This window comes from Lepus europaeus, chromosome 18 (assembly GCF_033115175.1).
Source record: "Lepus europaeus isolate LE1 chromosome 18, mLepTim1.pri, whole genome shotgun sequence".
NCBI lineage: Eukaryota > Metazoa > Chordata > Mammalia > Lagomorpha > Leporidae > Lepus > Lepus europaeus.
The window spans coordinates 12,157,703-12,182,647 of NC_084844.1; the positions used below are offsets into that span (position 1 = coordinate 12,157,703).

At 38.8% G+C, this 24,945-nt stretch overlaps 1 protein-coding gene across 6 annotated transcripts in view; it reads right to left on the reverse strand.

Annotated features, from left to right (window-relative positions):
- CEP112 (centrosomal protein 112) overlaps nucleotides 1-24,945 on the reverse strand; it is a 516,630-nt gene that overhangs the window by 204,396 nt on the left and 287,289 nt on the right. For all 6 annotated transcript variants that reach the window (XM_062174820.1, XM_062174816.1, XM_062174818.1 and 3 more), the window contains one exon: nucleotides 1,601-1,831. In XM_062174820.1, the coding sequence (XP_062030804.1) occupies nucleotides 1,601-1,831 (231 nt within the window). The remainder of the gene's footprint in view (nucleotides 1-1,600; nucleotides 1,832-24,945) is intronic.

The window sequence follows — 24,945 nt, forward strand, 5'->3', positions numbered from 1 at the left end:
AGAATTATCACAAAATCCTTATTTATAGCTTTAAAGGCACCTCAACCTGAGAAAGCCCTGTGTGGCCCCATGTGTTACTGTTGCAACAAAAAGGTCTATGCATCTGCTGACTTGGGCAAGTATACTTGGCACCACCCTTGACTGTTCCCACCTCCACCATCCCAGTCACGCCCACATCTAAGCCATGAACAAGTCCTGTCACCTCTGCCTTTGACAACATAACCCAAACAAGTCCACGGCTCCTGACCAGGCTCAGGCCTCCATCACCTTTTGTCTACATTATTGCAATAGCCATTTGGTCTCCCTACTTCCTCCTCTGTGCTCAATTCAGTCTCTTCTCAGGAAGGCAACTGGAGAGATCCCACTCCAATTGAGTCAGATCATGTCACTCTCTGCTCAAAACCTGCCAACTATCCTCCAAGCACAGAGGCAAAGAAAAGCCCACTCAGTGACCTAGGCTCCTCCTGGAGCCATGCTTGGAGGGCTCCTCCTGACCTGCTCTAGCTCGGTCATTGTTCTCGGCCACACCGATCTCTCTGCTGTTCTTCCAAAAGGCAGGCTCACTCCCACCTCTCTAGAGCCTTTTTCCTATTTGTTTCTGAGTTCAGAGCTATGCTGTCAAGGGCAAAGTCTGCTGAAATGTGACTTTCAGATGAATTAAAGTACAACAAAGCAAGCCCTTTACAAACCAGAGGAGTAACGCTTAGAGTGTTTTATGCTCTTTGAAGGCTCAGCATTATTTAAAGGTGAAGAAAAGGTGGGAAGGAATTATAAAGAATTAGATGATTTATTTCAAGTTTCTTATTCCCAAGACACAGACTGGCCTTGAAGGACTCAACGGGCAGTTACAGGAATTGGGATCACAGTAGTTCACAGTTAGTACCTGATTAAAACATTTATACTTTCTCAGGACACCAAAAGAAGAATATTTGACATGGTATTAAATATAAGTAAACTCAAAATATGTAAACATTATACTGACATTTACATCAATAACATAATTCCAAAGAAATTTTTCTTATTTCTGCTGAAATATCACCCCAGAAAATCTACCATCATTTATGTTACACTGTCATAAAAAAATCTATCACTTGACGCAGAACAGCAGAGTGAGGGAAGTAAAGTTGTCTTCTTGGAACTGTACCTAGGGAATGCATGGAATCTGTTCTCTTCACATTAATAATTTTTTAAAAAAACTATCACATCTAGATATGATTATCAGTAAATCTATGAAATATCTGAAACTTAGTCTTAATGTAGGAAAATGTAGAGCTATGGCCCAAGTATACCTCATCGATATAGCCTTTAATAATATTATATTTCTATTTTATCACAATGTATATTTAATTCCTATGGAATGAGATTGTTCCACATAATCCCTTCCATCACAGTCAAAAGAACAGTTGGGAAACTCCCTAGATTATTGAACTCAGAGTGGAATTTAGAATAAAGCAAGGTACTTAAGCTGCCTATTTGAACAGCTAATAAAATCAAAGAGGAATTCTTTGTCCTATCTTATAGGGATGGAGTCTAAGCATGGTAGGAGCGGAGTATAAGCATGGGTTGCAGGCATATGAAGGAATCCAGTTGGACGCCTTACCTTTTCGAGCGTCATCTCGGTCTCGGCAGCATGTGTCTTCTTCAGCTCTAGCTTCATCTTCTCGGACTCAGCCTTCATTCTGTTGATGGCTGTCTCATGGTCCCTTGCAGTCCTTTGCTTTTCCTCCTCACGAAGAAGACCAAGTTCTATGAGCTGCTGTTTGCGCTGTGAGTTCACATTAATCAGCTCCTCTCTCAGCTTGTGAACTTGGGCCTCCATGTCGGCAATAACCTTGTTTTCAAACATGGAAAAATGGACAGAGGATATGAACAGTACACTCACAAAAGAACTGCAAAATGCCAATAAAGAAAATGCAATAACACAATGCATGAAAAATTCGTTTGTTCCTTCCTTCCTTCCTTATTCCCGTGCAATTCTCTTCCAGCTCAGAGGTAAATACCACCTAGGACATTTAACCATATATTCGCATCCTTGAGGAACAGATTTTTAGTTTTGCTTCTAATATTTATGTACATGGAATAATTCTTGCTTTTTCAAATATTCAACATTGTGTTTCTAAAATTACTCTACTATTTTTGTTTTAATCTCACTGATTTCTTAATTTATATGTATGCCTTCCTTCTATTTCTTTCTTTTTTTTTTTGTAGTTAGTATTTTTTTAACTTTTATTTAATGAATATAAATTTCCAAAGTTCAGCTTATGGATTACAATGGCTTCCCCCCCCAATAACTTCCCTCCCACCTGCAACCCTCCCCTTTCCCGCTCCCTCTCCCATTCCATTCACATCAAGATTCATTTTCAATTCTCTTTATGTACAGAAGATCAGTTTAGTATATATTGAGTAAAGATTTCAACAGTTTGCACCCACATAGAAACACAAAGTGAAAAATACTGTTTGAGTACTAGTTATAGCATTAAATCACATTGAATAACACATTAAGGACAGAGATCCTACATGAGGAGTAAGTGCACAGTGACTCCTGTTGTTGACTTAACAAATTGACACTCTTGTTTATGGCATCAGTAATCACCCTAGGCTCTTGTCATGAGTTGCCAAGGCTATGGAAGCCTTGAGTTCGCCGAATTCGATCTTATTTAGACCAGGTCATACTCAAAGTGGAAGTTCTCTCCTCCCTTCAGAGAAAGGTACCTCCTTCTTTGATGACCTGTTCTTTCTACTGGGATCTCACTCACGGAGATCTTTTATTTAGGTCCTTTTTTTTTTTTTTTTTTTTTGCCAGAGTGTCTTGGCTTTCCATGCCTAAAGTACTCTCATGGGCTTTTCAGCCAGATCCGAATGCCTTAAGGGCTGATTCTGAGGCCAGAGTGCTGTTTAGGACATCCGTCATTCTATGAGTCTGCTGTGTATCCCGCTTCCCATGTTGGATTGTTCTCTCCCTTTTTTATTCTATCGGTTAGTATTTTCAGACACTAGTCTTGTTTATGTGATCCCTTTGACTCAGTCTATTTTATAAGGTTTATTTTGTATTCCCTTTTCTAATTTCTCATTTATTTTCAGCCTTTCTTCTTTTCTGATTTATAAACTTAAAACTATGCACATTTTTGCTTTTGTTCCATCTTTTAGGCTTAGATAACATATGCGTTTTTTTTTCATTATCACTTGGTTCAAACCTTTTAAGAAGTTTCATTATTATTTTTCTTGGACTTTAGAAACATTTTAAAGTGTATTTCTTATTCTCAAGCATATGGATATACAAGTTTCCTAGGACTGCCAAAACAATTACCACACTGTGTGGCACGAAAGAACAGAAATACCTTTTTTTTTTTTTTTTTTTTTGATTGGCAGAGTTAGACAGTGAGAGAGAGACAGAGAGAAAGGTCTTTCTTTTCTGTTGGTTCACCCCCCAAATGGCCGCTATGGCCGGCTCACTGCGCAGATCCGAAGCCAGGAGCCAGGTGCTTCCTCCTGGTCTCCCATGCGGGTGCACAAGCACTTGGGCCATCCTCCACTGCACTCCCGGGCCACAGCAGAGAGCTGGACTGGAAGAGGAGCAACTGGGATAGAATCCAGCACCTCAACCGGGACTAGAACCCGGGGTGCCAGCACCGCAGGCGGAGGATTAGCCAAGTGAGTCATGGCGCCAGCCAGAACAGAAATATCTTATCTCACAATCCTGAGGTCAGAAGTCCAGAATAAAGGTTAGCAGAGTTGCTCCTTCCATAGGCCTTTCTGGAGCTACTGTGCCACACCTCTCTCCTACCCTCTGGTATTTCCTAGCAATCCTTGGGTTTCCGTGGCTTGTAACCTCAACAATCCAATCTCCGACTCTGTTTTCACACATGGATGTGTTCTGTTTGGATATCACAATCCATGTATTCCTCTTTTTATAAGGATGTTAATGATATTGGATTTCAGAACCCATCTAGTTCAGCATCACTTAATTTTTAACTTGATTACATCTGCAATGACCCTATTTCCAAATAAGATCACATTCACAGGTTCTGTGTAAACATCACATTTCGGAGGATAAGGGGAAATTATCTGCAAGCTATACAACTGACAAGGAGTTACTATTCAAAATATGCAACTCAATAGCAAAATAAATAATTCAATTTAAAAGTGGATAGTAGCCCCAGATATATCTCAAAGGAAGACATACACATGGCCAACATCAACATTAGAAAAAAAAAATGCTCCACATCACCAATCATAAGGGAAATGCTAACTAAAGCTACAATGAGAAATTACCTCACTCCAGTTACATTGGCTATTATCAAAAAGACAAAAATAACAAGTGCAGGCAAAGATGTAGAGAACTCTCACAAATTGCTGGTGAGAATATAAATTAGTACAACCATTGTGGAAAACAGTATAGAGGTTCTTTAAAACACCAAAAATTAGACTGCCATAGGATCCAGCAATCCCACTGAATCTGTAAATTGCTTGGATAGTACAAACATTTTGATGATATTAACTCTTCCATCCCATGAACATGGAAGATTTTCCCATATTTTATGTCTTCTTCCATTTCTTTCCTTGATGTTTTACAATTTTCATTGTAGAGATTTTTCTCATCCTTGGTTAAATTTATTCCAAGGTATTTACATTTTTATAGCTATTGTGAATAGAACTGATATTACAAGTTCTTTCTCAGCCAAGGCATTCTTGTGTATATAAAGGCAATTAATTTTTGTGTTGATTTTATATCCTGCAACTTTACCAGAGTTCCAGTAATCTCTTAATGGAGTTGGATCACCTATGTATAGGATCATATCATCTTGCAAATAGACATAATTTGACTTTCTCTTCTCCCATTTGTATCTCTTTGATATCTTTTTCTTGTCTAATGGTTCTGGTTAAAACTTCCAGAACATCCTATATTGAATATACCTTTGTTTGGATCTGGATCTTAATGGAAATGCTTCCAAATTTTCCCCATTCAATATGATGCTGGTGTGGGTTTATCCTACATTGCCTATATTATATTAAGGAATAATCTTTCTATGTCCAGATGGCTTACAATCTTCATCATGAAAGGCTGCTGTATTTTATCAAATGCTTTCTCTGCATCAGTTGACATAATCATCTGGGTTTTTCTTCAATCTGTTAATGTGATATATCACACTTACTGATTTGCATTATGTTGAACCATCTCTGCATACCAGGGATAAATCCTACTTGGTCTGGGTGAATGATCTTTCTGATGTGTTGTTGGATTTGATTAGTTAGTATTTTGATGAGGATATTGATCTATAGTTCTCTTTCTTTGTTGCATCTTTTTCTGGTTTTGGAATTAAGGTGATGCTGGCTTTACACAAGGAGTTTGTAAGAATTCCTTCCCTTTCAATTGTTTTGAAGAGCTTGTGAAGAATTGGAATTAATTCTTCTTTAAAAATTTGGTAGGATTCAGCAGTGACACCATCTGGTCCTAGACTTAGTTGGGAGGGTCATTAATACTGATTCAATTTCCATCTTTATTGGTCTGTTCGTCTACTTAGGTTTTCCATCTTCATGACTCAAATTTGGTAGATTTAATATAAAACAGAAATCTATCCATCTAGATTTTCCAATTTGGTGGCATATAGCTGTTTGTAGTAATTCTTGATGATTCTTTTTTATTTCTGTGTTGCCATTGTAACATCTCCTTTTTCATTTGTGATTTTATTAACTTGGGTCTTTTAACTTTTTTTTGCTTAGCTGAGCCAATAGTATATCAATTTTTTAAATTTTATTTTCTCAGAAACCAACTCTTTATTTCACTGATCTTTTGTATTTTTTTGTTTCCATTTTGTTATTTTTTCTTCTAATTTTTATCATTTCTTTCTGCCAACTAATTTTCGGTTGGTGTTTTCTGTTTTTCTTGATCCTTGATATGCTCTGTTAGATCATTTATTTGGTGCCTTTCAAATTTCTCTTTTCTTTTCAGATTTATTTATTTACTTGAAAGTCAGAATCACAGAGAGAAGGAGAGGCAGAGAGAGAGAGAGAGGTCTTCCATCCACTGGTTCATTCCCCAGATGGCTGCAACGGCTGGAGCTGCGCCAATCCAAAGCTGGGAGACAGGAGCTTCTTTCAGGTCTCCTATGTGAGTGCAGGGGCCAAAGGACTTGGGCCATCTTCTACTGCTTTCCCAGGCCACAGCAGAGAGCTGGATGGGAAGTGAGGCAGCCAGGACTTGAACCAGTGCCCATATGGGATGCCGGCACTGCAGGTGGTGGCTTTACCCACTACGCCACAGCGCCAGCCCCTCACATTTCTTAATGTAGGTACTAATTGCTACATACTTTCCTCTTAACACTGTTTTTTGCTGTATTCCATATGTTTTGTTGTACTGTGTTCTCATTTTCATTTATTTCTAGAAATTTCCTGATTTCCCTTTTGATGTCCTCTGTGATCAACAGTTCATTCAGGAGCATGTTGTTCAGTCTTCATGTGTTTGCATATTCTCTAGAGTTTTTAAAGTTGTTAATTTCCAGCTTCATTCAATTGTGGTCAGAAAAGATACATGGTATGATTTTAATTTTTTGGAACTTGTTGACACTTGTTCTATGGCCTAGCATATGGTCTATCCTAGAGAGTTCCATGCACAGATAAAAAGAATGTGTACTCTGCAGATGTGAGATGAAATGATCTGTAGATATCCACTAGGTCCATTTGGTCAATAGTATGGATCAGCTCTGCTGTTTCTTTTTTGATTGTTTTTGAGTTGTTGATTTTTTTTAAAAAAAGATCTGTTTATTCATTTGAAAGGCAGAGATACAGAGAGAGAAGGAGAGACAGAGAGATATCCTCCATCCACTGGTTCACTCCCAAATAGCCACAACGGCCAGGGCTAGGCCAGGCTGAAGTTAGGAGCCAGGAGCTTCTTCCGCGTCTCCCATGTGGACTTGGGCCATCTTTCACTGCTTTCCCAGTAGCATTAGCAGGGAGCTGGATTGGAGGTGAAGCAGATGGGACTTGAACCAGTGCCCATTTGGGATGCCAGCACTGTAAGCGGAGGCTTAGCCCACTACGTATAGGGTCAGTCCCTCATAAATCTTGAACACCATTTTTGATTTTTCTAATATTTTCTTTTGTCTGAAATATTTCCAATGATTTGTCATTTAGCTCAGATATTCTTTCTTCTGCCTTATAAAGTCTGTTGTTAAGGATTTCCACTGTATTTTTTATTTGACATATTGAATTCCTCATTTCTAATATTTCAGTTTGATTTCTCTTCAGTATCTATCTCCAGGTAGAATTTCTCATCCCTGTCATGTTTTGCTTCTCTGTGTTTTTGAGCAATTTTAAGATCATTCTTTTTAATTCCTTTCCAGGTATTTCATCAATCTGTTCGTCTTCACATTCTCACATTGAAGTGTTCCTGTGTTCCTTCTGGGGAGTCATCTTGTCTCCTTGTTCATGTTTCTTGTATTTCTGCATTTATTTTTACATCTTTGTGGAAACACTTGTAGGTTTTCTTCTCTGACTGCTTTTATCTTTGAAATACACTCAGTGGCTATCCAGAGGTGCGTGCTGGGTGGGGCCAAGGAGCTCAGGTGGGGCAGGGACCCAGAGTGACACTCAAGGTGGGTGTGGTAGATCTCTACCGGCAGTGGGGGAAGGGGGAGATCACACTGGCTGCTGTGATCATAGCCTGAGCCCTTCTCCGCCAAGGAGAACCACCTGCCCTGGCGAGCCCATGGTGCCTGTGCACCCCACTCATGACGCACCCCAGAGCTTGGGGAACTCTGAGTCTCTGAAGCCAGACACAGTGATTACCCAGAAACCCAGCCACACCCCATGCCTACTGCAGTCTCAGGGAACAGGGCTCCCTCAGCTACAGAAAGCAGGGGATGCACTCAGCCCTGCAAGCCTTCCCCATCCACAGCGAGGGCCGTGGCTTCCCCAGACTCAGCTGCTTGCCTGAAAGACGTTGGTCAGTGCTCTGCCTTGGCAAGTTGAGTCCCAGCGCCTTAGCAGAGTAAGGGGAGGGAAGCGCTTCACGAGCCTGGTGGGTGTCCCAGCCCCTTTCAACTCTACAGGCCAGACTCAAAGTGAGTGGGGACCGTGGATTTATCCCTCTGATACGGTTCCCAGTAGTGCATGGGCCACAGCAGTCTCTACTTGCCTTATTAAGATGGCGCCTCATGTCTGCTGTTGCCAGGCACCTTTGTAGGGGAAGGTAAGGAAATCAACGTGCTCTCCGTTCATAGGGTTACATGGGTACCCTGTTCCCTGCTAGTGCATCAGGCTGGACTCAGTCAGTGGGGTCCATGAGGCCCTCTCTCGGGCAGTATCACCAGTGGCACGAGCTGCCACAGGTTCCTCTCACCTCGCTCCAAGAAGATGGCACCCCCTCGAGCCAATGGCTGCAGGAGCCACTGGCTGCGGGAGTCAGCAGCAGGACCCACCCACTGCGGCGTGACTGTACCATCTCCACTGCTCCACGGTGTCTCTCTTCTTTCTGTAGAATTGTCCCTGCAAATTTTATTCCAACTGCCCTCTGGGAATACAGTTCCTCCCCTTTTCTTCTGTTACTTTCCCGTGATCAAAATCAGCACGTCTTTCCCTACTCAGCCATCTTGGATCTCTCTAGATACGTATCTCATAAATGCCATATAGATTCTGAATTTTATTTTTAAAATTTAATCATTTGTATTTTAATTGGAACATGTAGTCGTTAGTCTGTATATGCTAACGCAGTTGCATTTATTTTCTCCCTTTATTCTGAGCTATTTGCCCCATATCTTGTATATATATTTTCTCCTTTTTTGTCACTTTATTCTATATGGGTAATTCTTTTCTTTTTTCAATTTTCTTGTTTGTCCTAAAAGACACACCGTTTTTTCTCTCAGTGGTTGCAGTAGGACACCTCAACACCCATGCTTCATTCAGCAAATTTTAATTATTTTTACATCCTTATGATCAATAAAAGAAAGGCAGGTTATTTTGAGTTGTGTTGTCTTCTTCCAGATTTATATGCCACATTTATTTTTAATTTATTTTGTTTTCCTCAGCTCAATATTACTATTACAGATAGTTTATTCATTCAGTGGCTGTCCAGATATACCTATATAATGACCAGTGTTAGATGCTGTCACTCCTTGCAATTCTGACCTCTTAACCATAGGTGATTTCCTTTAGCTCCAAGTACTTTTGCACCCTTTAAGTACTTTTAAAGAGGCTTAGTGGCAAGCACTTTCAGTTTTCACTGGTCTGAAAATACCTTTATGAGTATTGTTGAAAGTCTGCTCTTACTCCTTTGAAAGCAAATTGTTTTACTTCCTGTCGGCTTTTAAGATCTCCTCTTTGTCTTAGTGTTCATCACTTCTTTCTGTAAGGATAGGCATATTTTTGTTTATTCTGAGCAGGATATCTCAGACCCCTGCATCACCGATGAGTACTGGAAAATTCCTAGTCACCACTGTTCCTTCTCTACTTCCTAAGCGACTCATTTACATGTGGTGGATTTTCCCATTCTTCAGTTTCCCTTAACCTCTCTTTTGTATTTTTCATGGCTTTTAGTCTCTCCTGAATTTTGGGGGCTTTCTTCTATCTAATCTGCTGTCAGAAACACACAGGGTCTTAATTTCAATGGTCTTATTTCCATTTTTTGAACTTTTATTAATTTCCAAATATGTTTGTAGTTTTTAAAGATTCTTTTACTATTTTATATCCATTAAAATTTCTTTAATTATATATCACATATTAAATAAAAACTATTTCCAATCTATGGCTGATAATTTCATTGTCTCAAGTCTGCAGAATTCATTCTCCTACTCATAGTTCCTGGAGCTCTGAATCATGGTACTTGTTTTTCTCATGTTGTATGTTGTTATTGTGTGTTTTTTTGTTTTTGTTTGTTTGTTTGTTTGTTTTTTGGACAGGCAGAGTGGACAGTGAGAGAGAGAGAGAGAGAGAGAGAGAGAAAGGTCTTCCTTTTGCCCTTGGTTCGCCCTCCAATGGCCACTGCGGCCGGCGCATCGTGCTGACCTGAAGCCAGGAGCCAGGTGCTTCTCCTGGTCTCCCATGCAGGTGCAGGGCCCAAGCACTTGGGCCATCCTCCACTGCACTCCTGGGCCATAGCAGAGAGCTGGCCTGGAAGAGAGGCAACCGGGACAGAATCCGGTGCCCTGACTGGGACTAGAACCCAGTGTGCAGGCGCCGCAGGTGGAGGATTAGCCTACTGAACCACGGCACCGGCCTGTTGTTTTAAAAAATTATTTATTTTTAGAGGCAGAGAGACGATCATTGGGTGGGGGGAAGAGGAGAGAGAGTGCTCCCCTCTGCTGGTTCATTCTCCAAATGCCCACAATGGCCAGGGCTGAGCCAGGCTGAAACCAGGAGTCAGGAACACAGTCAACCCAAGTATCCCTCTTGGGTGACGGGAGCCCAATCATTTAAACTTTAATCATTGAAACTACTGTTACCTACAGTGTGAATTAACAGGCGGCTGGAGTCAGGAGCGGAGCCGACTTTCAAACCCAGGTATTCTGATATGTGAGGAAGGTGTCTTAACCTCTAGATCAAACACCCACTCAGCTGTTCCCTTCCAATGTGAGCTTTTATTTCCTGTAACTTTATATACTGCAACTGAAAGTGGGTTTCCAGCAATCACATTGCTCTGACATACACTTGGATATATCCTCCATATCTAGCCTCCTTTAAAATACATTCTCACCCTCGAGTTTTTCAGAATACTTTGGTATTGTGAATTCAGGTGGCAAAACCTTGCAAAGATCGGCTGATTAAGAAGTTTCAGGCTCAGAAAGTCTCTCTGCAACTCTGACTTTCAGATAAACAGATCTTTTAAAAAGCTGTAAAAAGTCAAATAAGAAGACCAAATCAAGTATATGTTTCACTGGAGTTTCAGAAGAAGGGGAAAGAATGAAAATTACAAAAATTTGAAAAGATGATGGCTGAGAATCCTCAAGAAGTGAAGAGAAACAAGAGTCCACTGAGATAGAAAACAGAACAAATACCAAGCAGGATGAAAAAGCAGGAAGAGGAAGGGGCAGAGAGGGGAAGGAAGGACATATTCCAAGTATTGAGAAAAAGTAACTCTACACACTAACAGTATCTTGCAAGATAAAAGAGAAATCACTAGAGAAACAAAAATTGAGATTTTTCTCCCTCAAAGACTGTCACCAAATTACTTCTAGAAGATATATTTCAAGGGGAAAAAAGTATGAGATACAAAACAGAATGGCCAAAGATGAATAACTAGCATGTAGGCAAATCCAAATAAAACTTTCTTGCAAAATATGATGACAAATAACTTAAGGGTAGGAAAATGTGAGAAAACAAAAATTCTAGATAATATTAAACTAAAATGCTTATGTGGTAGAAAAGATAAACCAATGATTAAAAATAGGTACACAATTTCGGGGATTCCCTTGAGCAGTGCTGTCTGCCATAATTTTCTGTTATACTGAAATGTTCTATAAATGTTCACTGTCCAGAAAGCAGTCACATGTCACACGTGGCTACTGCACACTTCAAAGGCAGCTAGTGCAAAAGTGAAGCTTAACTTTGAATTATTTTAATGAAAATTGTAGAGATTAATGTAATGCAATTTGAGCTTTTCACAGCAAGGAGAATGAAATGCCTCTGAATTTTTAGATAATATTTATCTATTTGAAAGGCAGAGATAGAAATATAGAAGAGGGGATAGAGGGAGGTGGAGAGAGATACTGGCTGACTCCTCACATGCCTGCCACAACCAGGTCTGGGCCAGGCCAAAGCCAGGAGCTAGGAACTCAAGCCAGGTCTCCCACAAGGGTGAAGAACCCAATTACTGAGTCATCACAGCTGCCTCCCAGGGTAGGGACAGCAGAAAGCCGGACCGGGAGAGAAGCCAGGACTCAGACCCAGCATTCTACACAGAATTCAGGAACTCCAAGAACCAATTCACCTGTGGCACCAAATGTCCACGCCTAACTTGTTTTTTAAATTTACAGATAAAATTCTATATATAATTTGTGAGCTATATATTGTTTTAAAATATGTATATGCTGCAGAATGAATAAATCTAGCTAATTAACATACATAATGTTATTTATTTTGGTGAGAACCCTTTACATCACCTCTCAGCATTTTTCAGGAATCCAGTATATTGTTAACTATGATCATCACGCTGTCAATAGATCCCCTGAATGTCCTTCACCTGTCTGAAATTTATATCCTTCGACCAGCCTTCCCCAAACCCCTACAGTGACCACAGCTCTAATAACCATCACTCTACTCTGTACCTCCCCGAGGTCAAAATCTATGGCTACATGTATCTGGTGGCTGCTGTTCTGAAACATTGGAATAGGGTGAATAACGTTCAAACACATGTATGTGTGAGGGTTAGCATGAAGGGAAACAACTAAACCTATTAAGAAATAAAGGCAAGAAGCTAGGAATTGAGGGGACTTCCTCAACTTGATAAATAACATCTATACAAAACCCATAGCTAACATAAAACCTAATGGTGATCACTTTGGAAGTTGGGCTGAGTGAAGGGCTTTTCAGCTTAGAGCCAATAAGATCTGGCTCTGACATGGGCATCCTTCGACTCCAGGGCAGGTCCATTTCCAGTGATCCAACTCTTGGCAGAGCTGCCAGGGCTCTTCACAAGCTGATTTCTGCTGAAGCCCAGGCTTACCACATTGAAAGCCACTGCAGTGGACTGGCCTGTTGGGTCTCCTTGAGGGCAGATCACTGTACAGATCAGCCATTAATAGGCCTGCCACCCATTGCTTCTGATGCCTAGCTTTCTTTTCCTCCTGGTTTTTGTTAAAGCAGACTAGAGGATGCAAGTCAAGGGAGTGCCCAAGTCCCATCTCTAATCTTCGGTGGCCTAAACTACAAGTCTATAGTCACAGGCATGTTCTGTAGTAGTTTTTCTAAGGTAGACAATGCCCATGAGGAAAATTATATTCTCACTATTCAAGTCAAGAAATGGAAAAAACCTATGTATCTAACTACTGATGAATGAATGAACAAGATGTGGTACACATACACAATGGAATACTACTCACTCATAAAAAGGATGACATCTTGTTTATACAGCACAGATGGAACAGGAGGCCATTAGGGCAAGTAAAATAAGCCAACCACAGAAAGACAAGTATCCCATGATTGGACTCACATATGGAGTGTAAAAATAAAACCAGTCACCTCATAGAAATTAAAAGTATACCAGTGGTTACCAGAGTCTGAGGGGTGAAGAGAGGAGGGAGGAGTGGGGAAAGGTTGATTAATGGGTACTAACTAAAGCTAGATAGGAGTGGAGCTTCTGGGCTTCTATGGCACAATGTGCTGACTACAGTAATGTTAGTGACTGTGTATTTCTCTGTGAAAAGGAAAAATAATCTAGAAGACAGGATTTCATCTGTTTTTCTCCATAAAGAAACTCCAAATGTTGGGGAGATAGTTGTATTAACCCTGATTGGACATTACAATGTATACATGCACTGAAACACCACATGGTACCCCATAAATATGAGCAATATTTATATATATGTTATTTTTTTCAATAAGAAAAAAGAACACCAATAACATCTACAAAAGTACTACTACAAATGATAACTTAGGTATAAATCTAACAAAGTATCCGTAAGATACATATGTGAGGGACTGGCACTGTGGGGTAGCCGGTAAAGCCTCCACTGCCTGCAGCGCTGCCATCCCAAATGAAGACCAGTTCGAGTCCCAACTGCTCCTCTTCCAATCCAGCTCTCTGCTATGGCCTGGGAAAGCAGTAGAAGATGGCCAATTCCTTGAGCCCCTGAACCCCTGTGGGAGACCCAGAAGAAGCTCCTGGCTCCTGGCTTTAGAATGGCTCAGCTCCAGCCCTTACAGCCATTCGGGGAATAAACGAGAGAATGGAATCTCACTCGCTCGCTCTCTTTCTCTCTGTCTCTGTCTCTCTATGCCTTTTTCTCTCTCTCTGCCTCTCTCTCTCTCTCTTTGCCTCTCCTTCTCTGTAACTCTGCCTTTCAAGCCAAATAAATTCATCTTCTTAAAATGAGGATGTAGGGGAAAAGGGACACTAACCCACTGTTGGTGGGAATGCAAACTGGTAAAGCCACTAGGGAAGTCAGTCTGGAGATTCCTCAGAAACCTGAATAGAACCCTACCATACAACCCAGCCATCCCACTCCTTGGAATTTACCCAAAGGAAATTAAATTGGCAAATAAAAAAGCTGTCTGCACCTTAATGTTTATTGCAGCTCAATTCACAATAGCTAGGACCTGGAATCAACCCAAATGCCCATCAACAGTAGGCTGGATAAAGAAATTATGGGACATGTACTCTATAGAATACTATACAGCAGTAAAAAACAGTGAAATCTGGTCATTTGCAACAAGATGGAGGAATCTGGAAAACATCATGCTGAGTGAAATAAGCCAGTCCCAGAGGGACAAATATCATATGTTCTCCCTGATCGGTGACAACTAACCAAGCACCAAAAAGGAAACCTGTTGAAATGAAATGGACACTATGAGAAATGGTGACTTGATCAGCCCTTGCCCTGACTATTGATGAACAACTTAATACTTTATCCCTTTTAGTATTTTCTTGTTCTACTTAATACTATTGGTTGAACTCTATAAATAACACACAATTATTCTCAGGTGTTTACTTGATTGGTCCTTGTCCTGACTGTTGATGTACAATGTAATACTTTATCCCTTTTAGTATTTTTTTTGTTCTACTTAATACTATTGGTTGAACTCTGTAATTAATACACAATAATTCTTAGGTGTTTAAATTTAACTAAAAAGTGATCCCTGTTAAATGTAAGAGTGGGAATAAGAGAGGGAGGAGATGTACAATTTGGGTCATGCTCAATCTGACTTGCCCCAAATGGTAGAGTTAGAAACATACCAGGGGATTCCAATTCAGTCCCATCAAGATGGCATGTACCAATGCCATCTCACTAGTCCAAGTGATCAATTTCAGTTCAAAATTGATCATAATGATAGGTCTAAGAGTCAAAGGGATCACACAAACAAGACTAGTGTCTGCTAATACTAACTGATAGAATAAAAAAGGGAGAGAACGATTCAACATGGAAAGCGGGATACACAGCAGATGTCCTAAACAGCACTCTGGCCTCGGAATCAGCCCTTAAGGCATTTGGATCCGGCTGAAAAGCCCATGAGAGTACTTTAGGCATGGAAAGCCAAGACACTCTGGCAAAAAAAAGAGAGGACCTAAATAAAAGATCTCTGCAAGTGAGATCCCAGTAGAAAGAAGAGGCCATCAAAGAAGGAGGTACCTTTCTCTGAAGGGAGGAGAGAACTTCCACTTTGACTATGACCTTGTCTAAATATGATCAGAGTCAGTGAACTCAAAAGCCTTCCATAGCCTTGGCAACTCATGACAAGAGCCTAGGGAGATTACTGATGCCATAAACAAGAGTGTCAATTTGTTAAGTCAACAACAGGAGTCACTGTGCACTTACTCCTCATGTAGGATCTCTGTCCTTAATGTGTTATTCAATGTGATTTAATGCTATAACTAGTACTCAAACAGTATTTTACACTTTTTATGTTTCTGTGTTGGTGCAAACTGTTGAAATCTTTACTTAATATATACTAAATTGATCTTCTGTACATAAAGAGAATTGAAAATGAATCTTGATGCAAATGGAATGGGAGAGGGAGCAGGAAAGGGGAGTGTTGCGGGTGGGAGGGAAGTTATGGGGGGGAAAAAGCCATTGTAATCCATAAGCTGTACTTTGGAAATTCATATTTATTAAATAAAAGTTAAAAAAGAGATATATATGTGAAAAACTAAAAAACTGTGAAAAAACATATCAAAGAAAAATAAATAAGTGGAAAGATATTACATGTTCATGAATTGCAAAGATCATATTGTTAACATGTCAGTTCTTCCCAACTTAATATACAGTATCAACATAAAATCAATAAAAATCCCAGCAAGTTATTTTGCACATATAAATAACCTAATACCAAAGTTCATATGAAAAGGCAAACAACTTGGAATAATCTACACAGTACAGAAGCAAAAAATAAACTGGAGGACTCTGATTTCAAACCTTAGTTTAAAGATACAGTAATCAAGACGGTGGCAGTATGGTCCTGGCAACAGAAGAAACACATACACTGATGGAACAGAAAAGAAAATCCAGAAAGTGGAGGAGAGGACTTGTAGGCTCCAAGCAAGGGGTAGGATGAGGCGGGGATGCTGATTGCCTGATGAGATCAGTTTACACTGTATGCACCTGTTGAAATGTCGCACTATTCTCCATAAAGGAGTGCAAATATTACATGTTGTTATTTTCTAAAGGAGTGTAGGAGATTCAATGGAAAAAGTTTTCTCAAGAAATAGTGCTGAAACAGTTGGATATCCAAATGTAAAGAAAAAAACTGACCAAATATGGATCATAGATCTAATTGTAAAATGCAAAAAATTAAAATTTATAGAAGAAAAACATAGGACAAAATGTAGTTGACCTTATATATGACAATGCAATTTTAGATATAACACCAGTATAACCTATGAAAGAAGCATATTGATAAGTTGGATAATACAAAAATTTAAAAATGTTCTGCTCTGTAAACAATACTGTTAAGAGGGTTGAAAGATAAGGTACAAGTTGGGTGAAAATATTTACAAGACACAAATGTGATAAAGGACTGTATGAAAAGTACAAAGCAAATTCATGGAACTACAGGGGGAAGACAATTCTATTCTTGTAATAGGAGATTTAACCATGCACATGCGCACACACACACTCACACACACGCACAGTCGTCAAAAAGTTCATGGAAAATGTATATTATGCAAACTCCGGCATGGATTTAAAATATTTCAACACCAAAATAAATTAATTTTTAATTCCATTTTCCAGGAACTTTTAAAAGTACCTTTGTATATAACATCCCTAACACACACACACACACACACACAACTGTCAGCACACTGCAAGAATCTGTGGTATCAAAAATACATTCTTTGACAATACTGCAATTAAATCAGGAACCAAGAACAAAATAACAAGAACAGAAATAATTTCCCATATGCTTCAAAATTAAAGCTACACACTTACATAACTCATGTTTCAAGATGAAACTAAAAGTGCTTAGAGCTGACCTCTGCAGGGAGAGGTATTTTACACTGCTACTATTTTGGATGGGAATGAGGGATTAGTGACAACACTCAGGAATGACTGGAAAATATTTTACTACATCTATTTTTGTGGCTTATAAATTCTGATCAATGTTAACACATTTCTTAATCAAAAATAAATTCAGAACATCGAAATGCAAATCTTTAGAAATGACAATGAAAACATAGTATATCAAAATTTGATGGATGAAGCTAAAGAGAGGAAAATAAGTAGGCTTAGCATGCCATCTATTTTCAAAATGACAAGTAGATGGACAGCCAGTTTAAGAAGTCAGCAAGGCAAAACAACTTCTGGGAGGATTTATCAGGAAAACAAGAGAAGGCACAAATAACAATGCTAGAGATAGAAACAAAGTTTTGGTGAGGCTATCTTATTATGTTATATTGTTAACAAAAGAGACATCTATAACTAGAATTACAACTTAAAAGAACATACCATAGATCCAACTGAGATGAAACAAATCAAGTAATACCATAAAATGTAACACCACTCATCAGAGAACCTGAGTGAAATGGACGAATTTCTAGGAAAATATAAAATGCCGCAAGAAGAAACAGAAAGCTAAACGATCTAATTAAACAAACTGAACGGAAATTAAAAATCACCCTATAACCAAAGCACTGAGCTCACATAGTTTTTCAAGTGACTTCCAAAAATATCTCCCAAGGGATAGGTTATTCCAATCTTTTTACAAACTACTCAAGAGAATATAGAAAGGCAAATACTCTCAAGTTGATTTAAAAGCCATTAAAATATTGATTCCAAAGATAGGCATAAGAGAAATAAAAATTTAAGTCAACTCACTCATGAACTCAGATATAAAAATAAATTAGGTAATCACCAAGTTGTAGAGAATGTAAGGTCAGTTTAACCTTTATAAAAATTTATAAATGCCAATAAATACCAATTTAGTCCTGCTAATGGCCTGAGAAAACAGTAGAAGACGGCTCAAGCGTTTGGGCCCCTGCCACCCACGTGGTAGACCTGGATGAAACTCCGCGCTCCTGGCTTCAGTCTGGCTCAACTCCGGCCATTGCAGCCATCTGGGGAGTGAACCAGCAGATGGAAGATCAGTCTTTCTCTCTCTAATTCTGACTTGCAAATAAATAATCTTTTTTTAAAAAAGAGAAAAGTTTCTAAACTGTAAAAGTTTAACAAAACTGAATCTAGAAAAAACTGAAAAATATGAATCATCCTGTAACCACTAGAAAATTGAAATAGTAGTCAAACAATCTCTCCAGAAATGAAATATCAAGCCCAGATGGCTCTATTGGTCAATTTCATTAAACATTTAAAAAACAAGTACTCACTCTCACACTGACACTTTCAGGGAACAGAAAAATAAGCATAATTCAGGAGCTTAATTTACCAGGCTACCATAGCTTCAGTAAAAAAACATGCCAAGTAGAGTCCAGAAAAGAAAAACCGCAGGGCAATATCTCTCTACAATTAACAAGTTGAATTCAGTAATATTAGGTTATGACAGAACTGGGTGGGACATAAAATTAACATAACATTTAAAAATTATCTGCAATATAATTTACTCAACTAATGTTTTAAAGGGAAAAAAAAGTAAAATGAATACCTCATTACACAGAAAAACACTTGATAAAATTCAATGATAGAAATTCTTAGCAGAATTGGCCATTCTTCACCATGTAAAAAGTATTTGACAAAAAATGAGCAAACTTCCCTCATTTTCTGTTGGCAAGTTTCAAAATATTCTTTTTAAAACCAAGAAGAAGAATTACTTCTCACATCACTTATATTCACAAATATATGACAAAAGGAAAGAAAAACAAACTGTCTTTAGTCAAGGATATATGACTATATACAAAGTACAAAATGAAGGTATCAGTTATCAAAAGCAGTAAGAGTTTAGAAAGATGTCCGAATAATATAATCACTGCTCAAAATCACTTGCAAGTTTTACACATCAGCAAAAATTAAAATATCATATGCAACTATGACAAACAAAATATTTCTTAGAAATAAGCCTAAAGTTGTATAACGTGCTGAGGAAAAATAAAACCATTTCTGAAACACTAAAGAGTATGTAAATAACTAACATACACATCATGATGCTAGAAAGCCTGTCATCAGTTCTACCCAGATTAATCTACAACATTAATACAAGCTTAATTAAAATTTCAAGAAAAGCTTGCATGAAATCTGACAAGGTGAATCTAAAATTTATGGGGAGAACACAGTACTATGACACCTTTATGTAAGAATAGATATTTGGGTTTAACATAAAGTTACTATAATTAACAAAGTATAGTATTATAGAGAATAGAAAAAATTAATAGAATTGAGAGACAGAAACAGGTTCACAATGGACAGAATAGGCATTGCAGTACAATGAATGTGATGAACTATTCTAAAAGTTGTGCTGAGACAGTAAGTTGCCCATATGAGAAAAAATGAAATCAGACTCATACCTTTCACAACAGACAAAAATCAGTTCTCTCCACGTCTATGTCTTTATCCAATAGAAACGAAACACAGATGCATACAAAAACTTTTACATCTATGTTCACAGTATATTATTCATAATAGCCAAACATTAGAAATAACCACAATACTCATCATCTGATGAATGACCAAATACAAATAAAACATAGTGACTGCTAATGGATATGGGATTTGGGGGAGGAGGTTACAAAATGCTCTAAAATTGATTGTGAGAATGGTTGCACAACTCTGTAAATATACTAGCACCCACTGGCCTGTACACATTGTAAATGGCTGAATTGTATGGTACGTGTCATAATTTGAAAGTGTCCTCCCAAAATTCATGTGTTGGAGACTTAATCCCCAAATCTTTATTATGTTAATGGTATTTAGAGGTGTGGTCTTCAGGAGGTAAACTGGAGTAACTGAGGTGGGACCAACACGACAACATTCGTGGCTGTGCAAGCAAAGGAGAAGCGACCTGAGCTTTCTTGCTCTATCTTTCTGTCAAATGATACCCACTATGATGCAGCAAGAAATTCCTCATCAGATGCCAAGGAGATGCCAGTACCATGGTCTTGGACTGCCCGCCTCTGGCACCACAAGCCAAGTAGGATCTTCATTCTCTCTAAGTCACCCAGTCTCAATAACAATAACAGAATACAGATTTAAAGACAGGTACTTATATATCAATAAAACTGTGACTTAAAAATTCACTTCTAAGTGTGAAGGATAATTTAAAAAATACGTATTTACTTTTTTGAGAGGGAGAAGAAAGGGGGTGGGGAAAACAGAGAGAGGGAGAGAGAAAGAGAGAATGCTCCCATCTGCTGAATCACTCCCCTGTGGCCTACAATGGATGGGGCTGAGGGATAAGGACAGCCAGGAACTCAATCCTGGCCTCCCACATGGGTGGCATGAATCTAATACTTGAACCATCATTGCTGCCCCCCAGGGTCTGCATCTGCAGGAAAACCAAGCCCAGACTCTACTGAGGGACCAAGATGCCGGCATCTTTACTGCTAGGCTAAACAAACACCCAAGAAAGGACTGTTTAAGCATGACTCAGAGGACAGTAATATACTTAAAAACTTTTGCATCAAAAGACACTAAAATAATGAAAAAATAAATTACAAACTGGAACGGGAGATATGCAATGTATCTAGTTAACAAGAATACTATCCAGAAGTATACCAACAAGACAGACAACTCAATAGGAAAATGAGTAAGACAGGTGAATAATCACTTCAGGAAAGGAAAAATTGTAATGGCAAACATGGAAAGGTGCTCAACTTTATTAGTCATCAGAAAGGTAAATTAAGGCCATTTTTAATCATTTTACAGTCATTATATATGCAAAAATTAAGGGTCCTGACAATACCAAATGTCAGCAGGGAAGAACGTCAGTGGATGCTCTTCTCTACCGCTGATTTGAATGGAAAGTGGTCAAGCTCGTAAATTACTTGGGCACTGAGAAAACCTGAGCATTTTCATAAGCTATTTCTCTGTAATTGGTGGAGAACCTCTTACACTTGTGCACCAGGGACACAACACAACCAAGAATGTGCACAGCAGCATTTTGAAAACTACACAAATGTTCACCACAGATAATTGACTTCTCATGCCATGAGATACTATATTTAGCAAAATAAACTATTTAGAGCTGCACACAACACAATGGGTCAATCTCAAAAATAAAATATTGAATGAAAATGCAAATCATATCACCTACAATATGCAGCCATTTTTCCAAAGTTAGCAGTGCACAATGTTCTGTTTGGAGACCACTTGGTGAAAAAGTCCTCCTGAAAGAATCCGTGGGTAGCTAGCCATACACAATTAGGAATAATGGCTGCCTGCAGCAGGGAAGCCATGTGTATGGGCAAGGAAGGAGCAGCCCAGCAGACGCAACAATTTCACCAAGGTTCTAACCCTAATCTCAGCAGTCAGTTTACGATGTTCATTTAGTTTCATGCATTAATACTTCAATATTACTGATGACTGCATTCCTTCCATATAGCAGATACTAGATAAAACATCTCTTAGAAGATGATGAGAGGTTTTAAATCCAGGTGACAAGAAAAGTGCTTCTAAGAAAGGAATAATGTATTAAATTTTAATACATTATTTTATACACTGTCTACTTACTATGGAAAAGCAAATATCCTATGACAATTTTTCTTTTTGTTATGAATATTTCTTAGGGGACCCTTAATTTCCATTATGTTTTTGAATACCACATTGTCTCATTATTCTTTACTTTTGATTAGCATTTAACAAAGTTCATTAAGACAATATATTTTCTTTAGAACAACATATGAAGAGTTCTAGTATACATTTTATTTATGTTTAATATTAAAGCTGACAAATGTATTATTTTAATCATATAAAACTGATCAAAATAATTCCTTTGTTTTTGTTATTCTGGACATAATACATACATATATATATATATATTTGGTTTAATCTTACAAATTAAAATAAAATATATTACTTTAAATTATGGTATTTTAGTCTCAAAATATTATTTTATAAATATCACATGCAATAGAATTTTCTCTTTTTTGTAAAGAGCTCCCATAGGAACTTTAGCATAAAATAGAATTTAACCTTATAAGAAAATATTGCTTTTGTCTTACACAAAAAGTTACACTGGAAACAATGAGATGATGATAAATTTCCTTCCAAGAAATATAATAAATTCTAAAGAAATCAGCTGTGCCCTGAAGCAGGACAGGTGATGCACAATGAACACCATAAGTTCAGGCAGTAGCACAGTCAGACAACAGGGACAGGTATGATGAAGAGAAATAGAAGCAATTCGGTGGTTTGGTGAATTCCGAATAGCCTAGGTAGAGGTCCTCCCAGAACGCTTAGTACCTCCTCCAGGTGAACTCCTGCTTTGACGTAAGTCTCAGAGCTCTCTGCTCAGCTATGCCAGTCATTGGTTTGTCTCTATGTGTGTCCACCCATTTAACCATTCATTATCTCAACAAATCATTCTCTAAGGAGCTGGGCTGCCTATAGTAATGAGCCTTTAGTATCCTTTTCTGAAGACTTGTGTTCTTGTTTACACATAAGATTCAGGGAGGAGGCAGAATTCTCAGGGGAAACTGGGACTGGATTTAAAGAGAGGCAGCACAAGTCTTGACTTCCTCTGTACTGGACCTGTCTTCCCACAGTGAAAGGGCAAGTCCCCCAACAACAGGGCAATGACACAACTCTGCCCCCTTCCCTGACATTCCCTGGTCACGGCTTGTTGGAATTACAGCACGAAGTGGATAACTTTGGTTAAGCATTATCGTAACTGCTTCATTCTGGCTTCTGAGCACTAGCTATCATGGAATGTAAACACCCTGAATTTCTTATACAAATTACAGCTGAGTACAGAATGGAAGGGCTGAGGTGCACCTGCCAATCTCTGAGGGGGTGCAAGAAATGGCAGGAAAATTCTGTCTGAATCTTTACTGCTTGAAGGAACTCAATATCACAGGACCAACACTTCACAGAGTCAAGGTATGAAAACTGATCATCTACATTTTTAGCTGGTGACATCACAGAAAAAGTCCATTTACTCCTTTATCCACCACTGTAGTTAAAAGGCCTTCATAAAGGGCCTTTGTTTTCATGTAAGTTGAACCTTTTATTCACTTGGTACTTTCATTTTACTCCATATAGGAAGGAGTAGTGTATTTGCTCTATGACCAATACCAAACTAACTCAAGGTCATTACTATGAACACCAATTATCATTTAAAGCAAAATAAATATATAAAGTTTAGGGATTTGGGGGTAAACTTTGGTGACCAGATGGATACCCCTTTATTTCAAAATAACTTTGAAACACTGCTGTAATAATAAAAAAGAATATTTGGGGTAAGTTTTACACGTCAATTTATTTCATAGAGAAATCATTCACACAACTGAATGTTACATGTTTATTATCATTTAAAAACTGAAATTCGGAAAGGAGTTCCAAGATGTCAGAGTAGGGAGGGAGCTTACTGTTCTAGCCCAGGAGAAGATAGTTTTTAAAAAGTGGAGATTGTGTGGTCTCATGGAAGAGTTAGGGGAAAAAAACAGCAGAGGAAGCTCTACCAAATTAGAGGAATATGGTGGACCTATGTGGAGAGTGTGGGCACCTACAGCTTGGGAATCCAAGAGCCAAGAGCCTACACACCAGTTCTGGAAAGTGAGGTAAGAATAGACTGCAGCAGCCCAACACGCTGGCGAAAAAAGCTGCAGGAAGAGCCTAGAGGGAACCAAGCTTGGAGCCCTGTGGGGGAAGTGTACCAGTCAAACTAGATGAGAAAAAATAAAAAGGATGGGGTGGACACGTTTTTCTCTCTCTCTGATCGCTTTACAAAGGTGTACTGTAACAAGCCAACACAGCAGGTACCATTTTGGACATATGTAATAGCTGCATCAGCTCATGTCTGCGCCTGGCAACCAGCCAAGCAGAGACTCCTGACTCTGGTGGGGAGAACTAACAGGGGCTAGGAGCTTGTGTCTGTGTGAAGCTTCTGAACCAGGACTGTGAAAAAAACTGAGGATGTGTGGGAGGACTCAAAGCATGGCCAGGACTTTGAACAGTCTCAGTGGAAGACTCCATCAGCTTGGGGGTTCCTGGTTACCTGGTGAGAGACATTGCTGGGGAATCTGAACTTACACTGAGGACTGAACAGATCCTTTGTGTGGTCCTTGGGACAGAGCAGACAAATATACCCACTGGGGCTAGTGCTCAGGCACTAGTCTCCATCAGGGAGAGCTCAGCTGAGCATAATATACCTCCCTTCAGATTAAAAAGAGAGACAGAGAGAGAGAGAGAGAAACCTGGTGTGTCACCTTAGGCATACCCTTAACCCTGGAGAACTGAACAGAGTTCCCTGGCCGTACCCACTACGAGCCTCTAGAGATTCACTTAAAGTAGACATTCCACTTATCTACAGAGTCATACTACGATGATAAAATCTGCCACAGACTGAAAGAAGAAAAGACCAACAGTTATCTCCACAAATGCCAAACAACAAATGCACCAATCCAAGAATCAAGAATAAGGAAGACAACATGATGCCCCCAAAGAACACAATACTACAATACTAGATTGTGAAGACAAGGAGAGAAGAAATGCAAGAAATGGAACTCAGAAAATTGATCATAAGATTACACAGAAGTAATCAAAAGCATATGCATGAACTACTGAAATCCATGCAGGACATGAAAGAAAATTTCTCCCATGAAATTGAGATCTTAAAGAGGAATCAAAATGAAATGAAGAATTCAATAGAATATGAAATTAAGATCTTGAAGAAAGATCAAAATGAAATGAATACTTC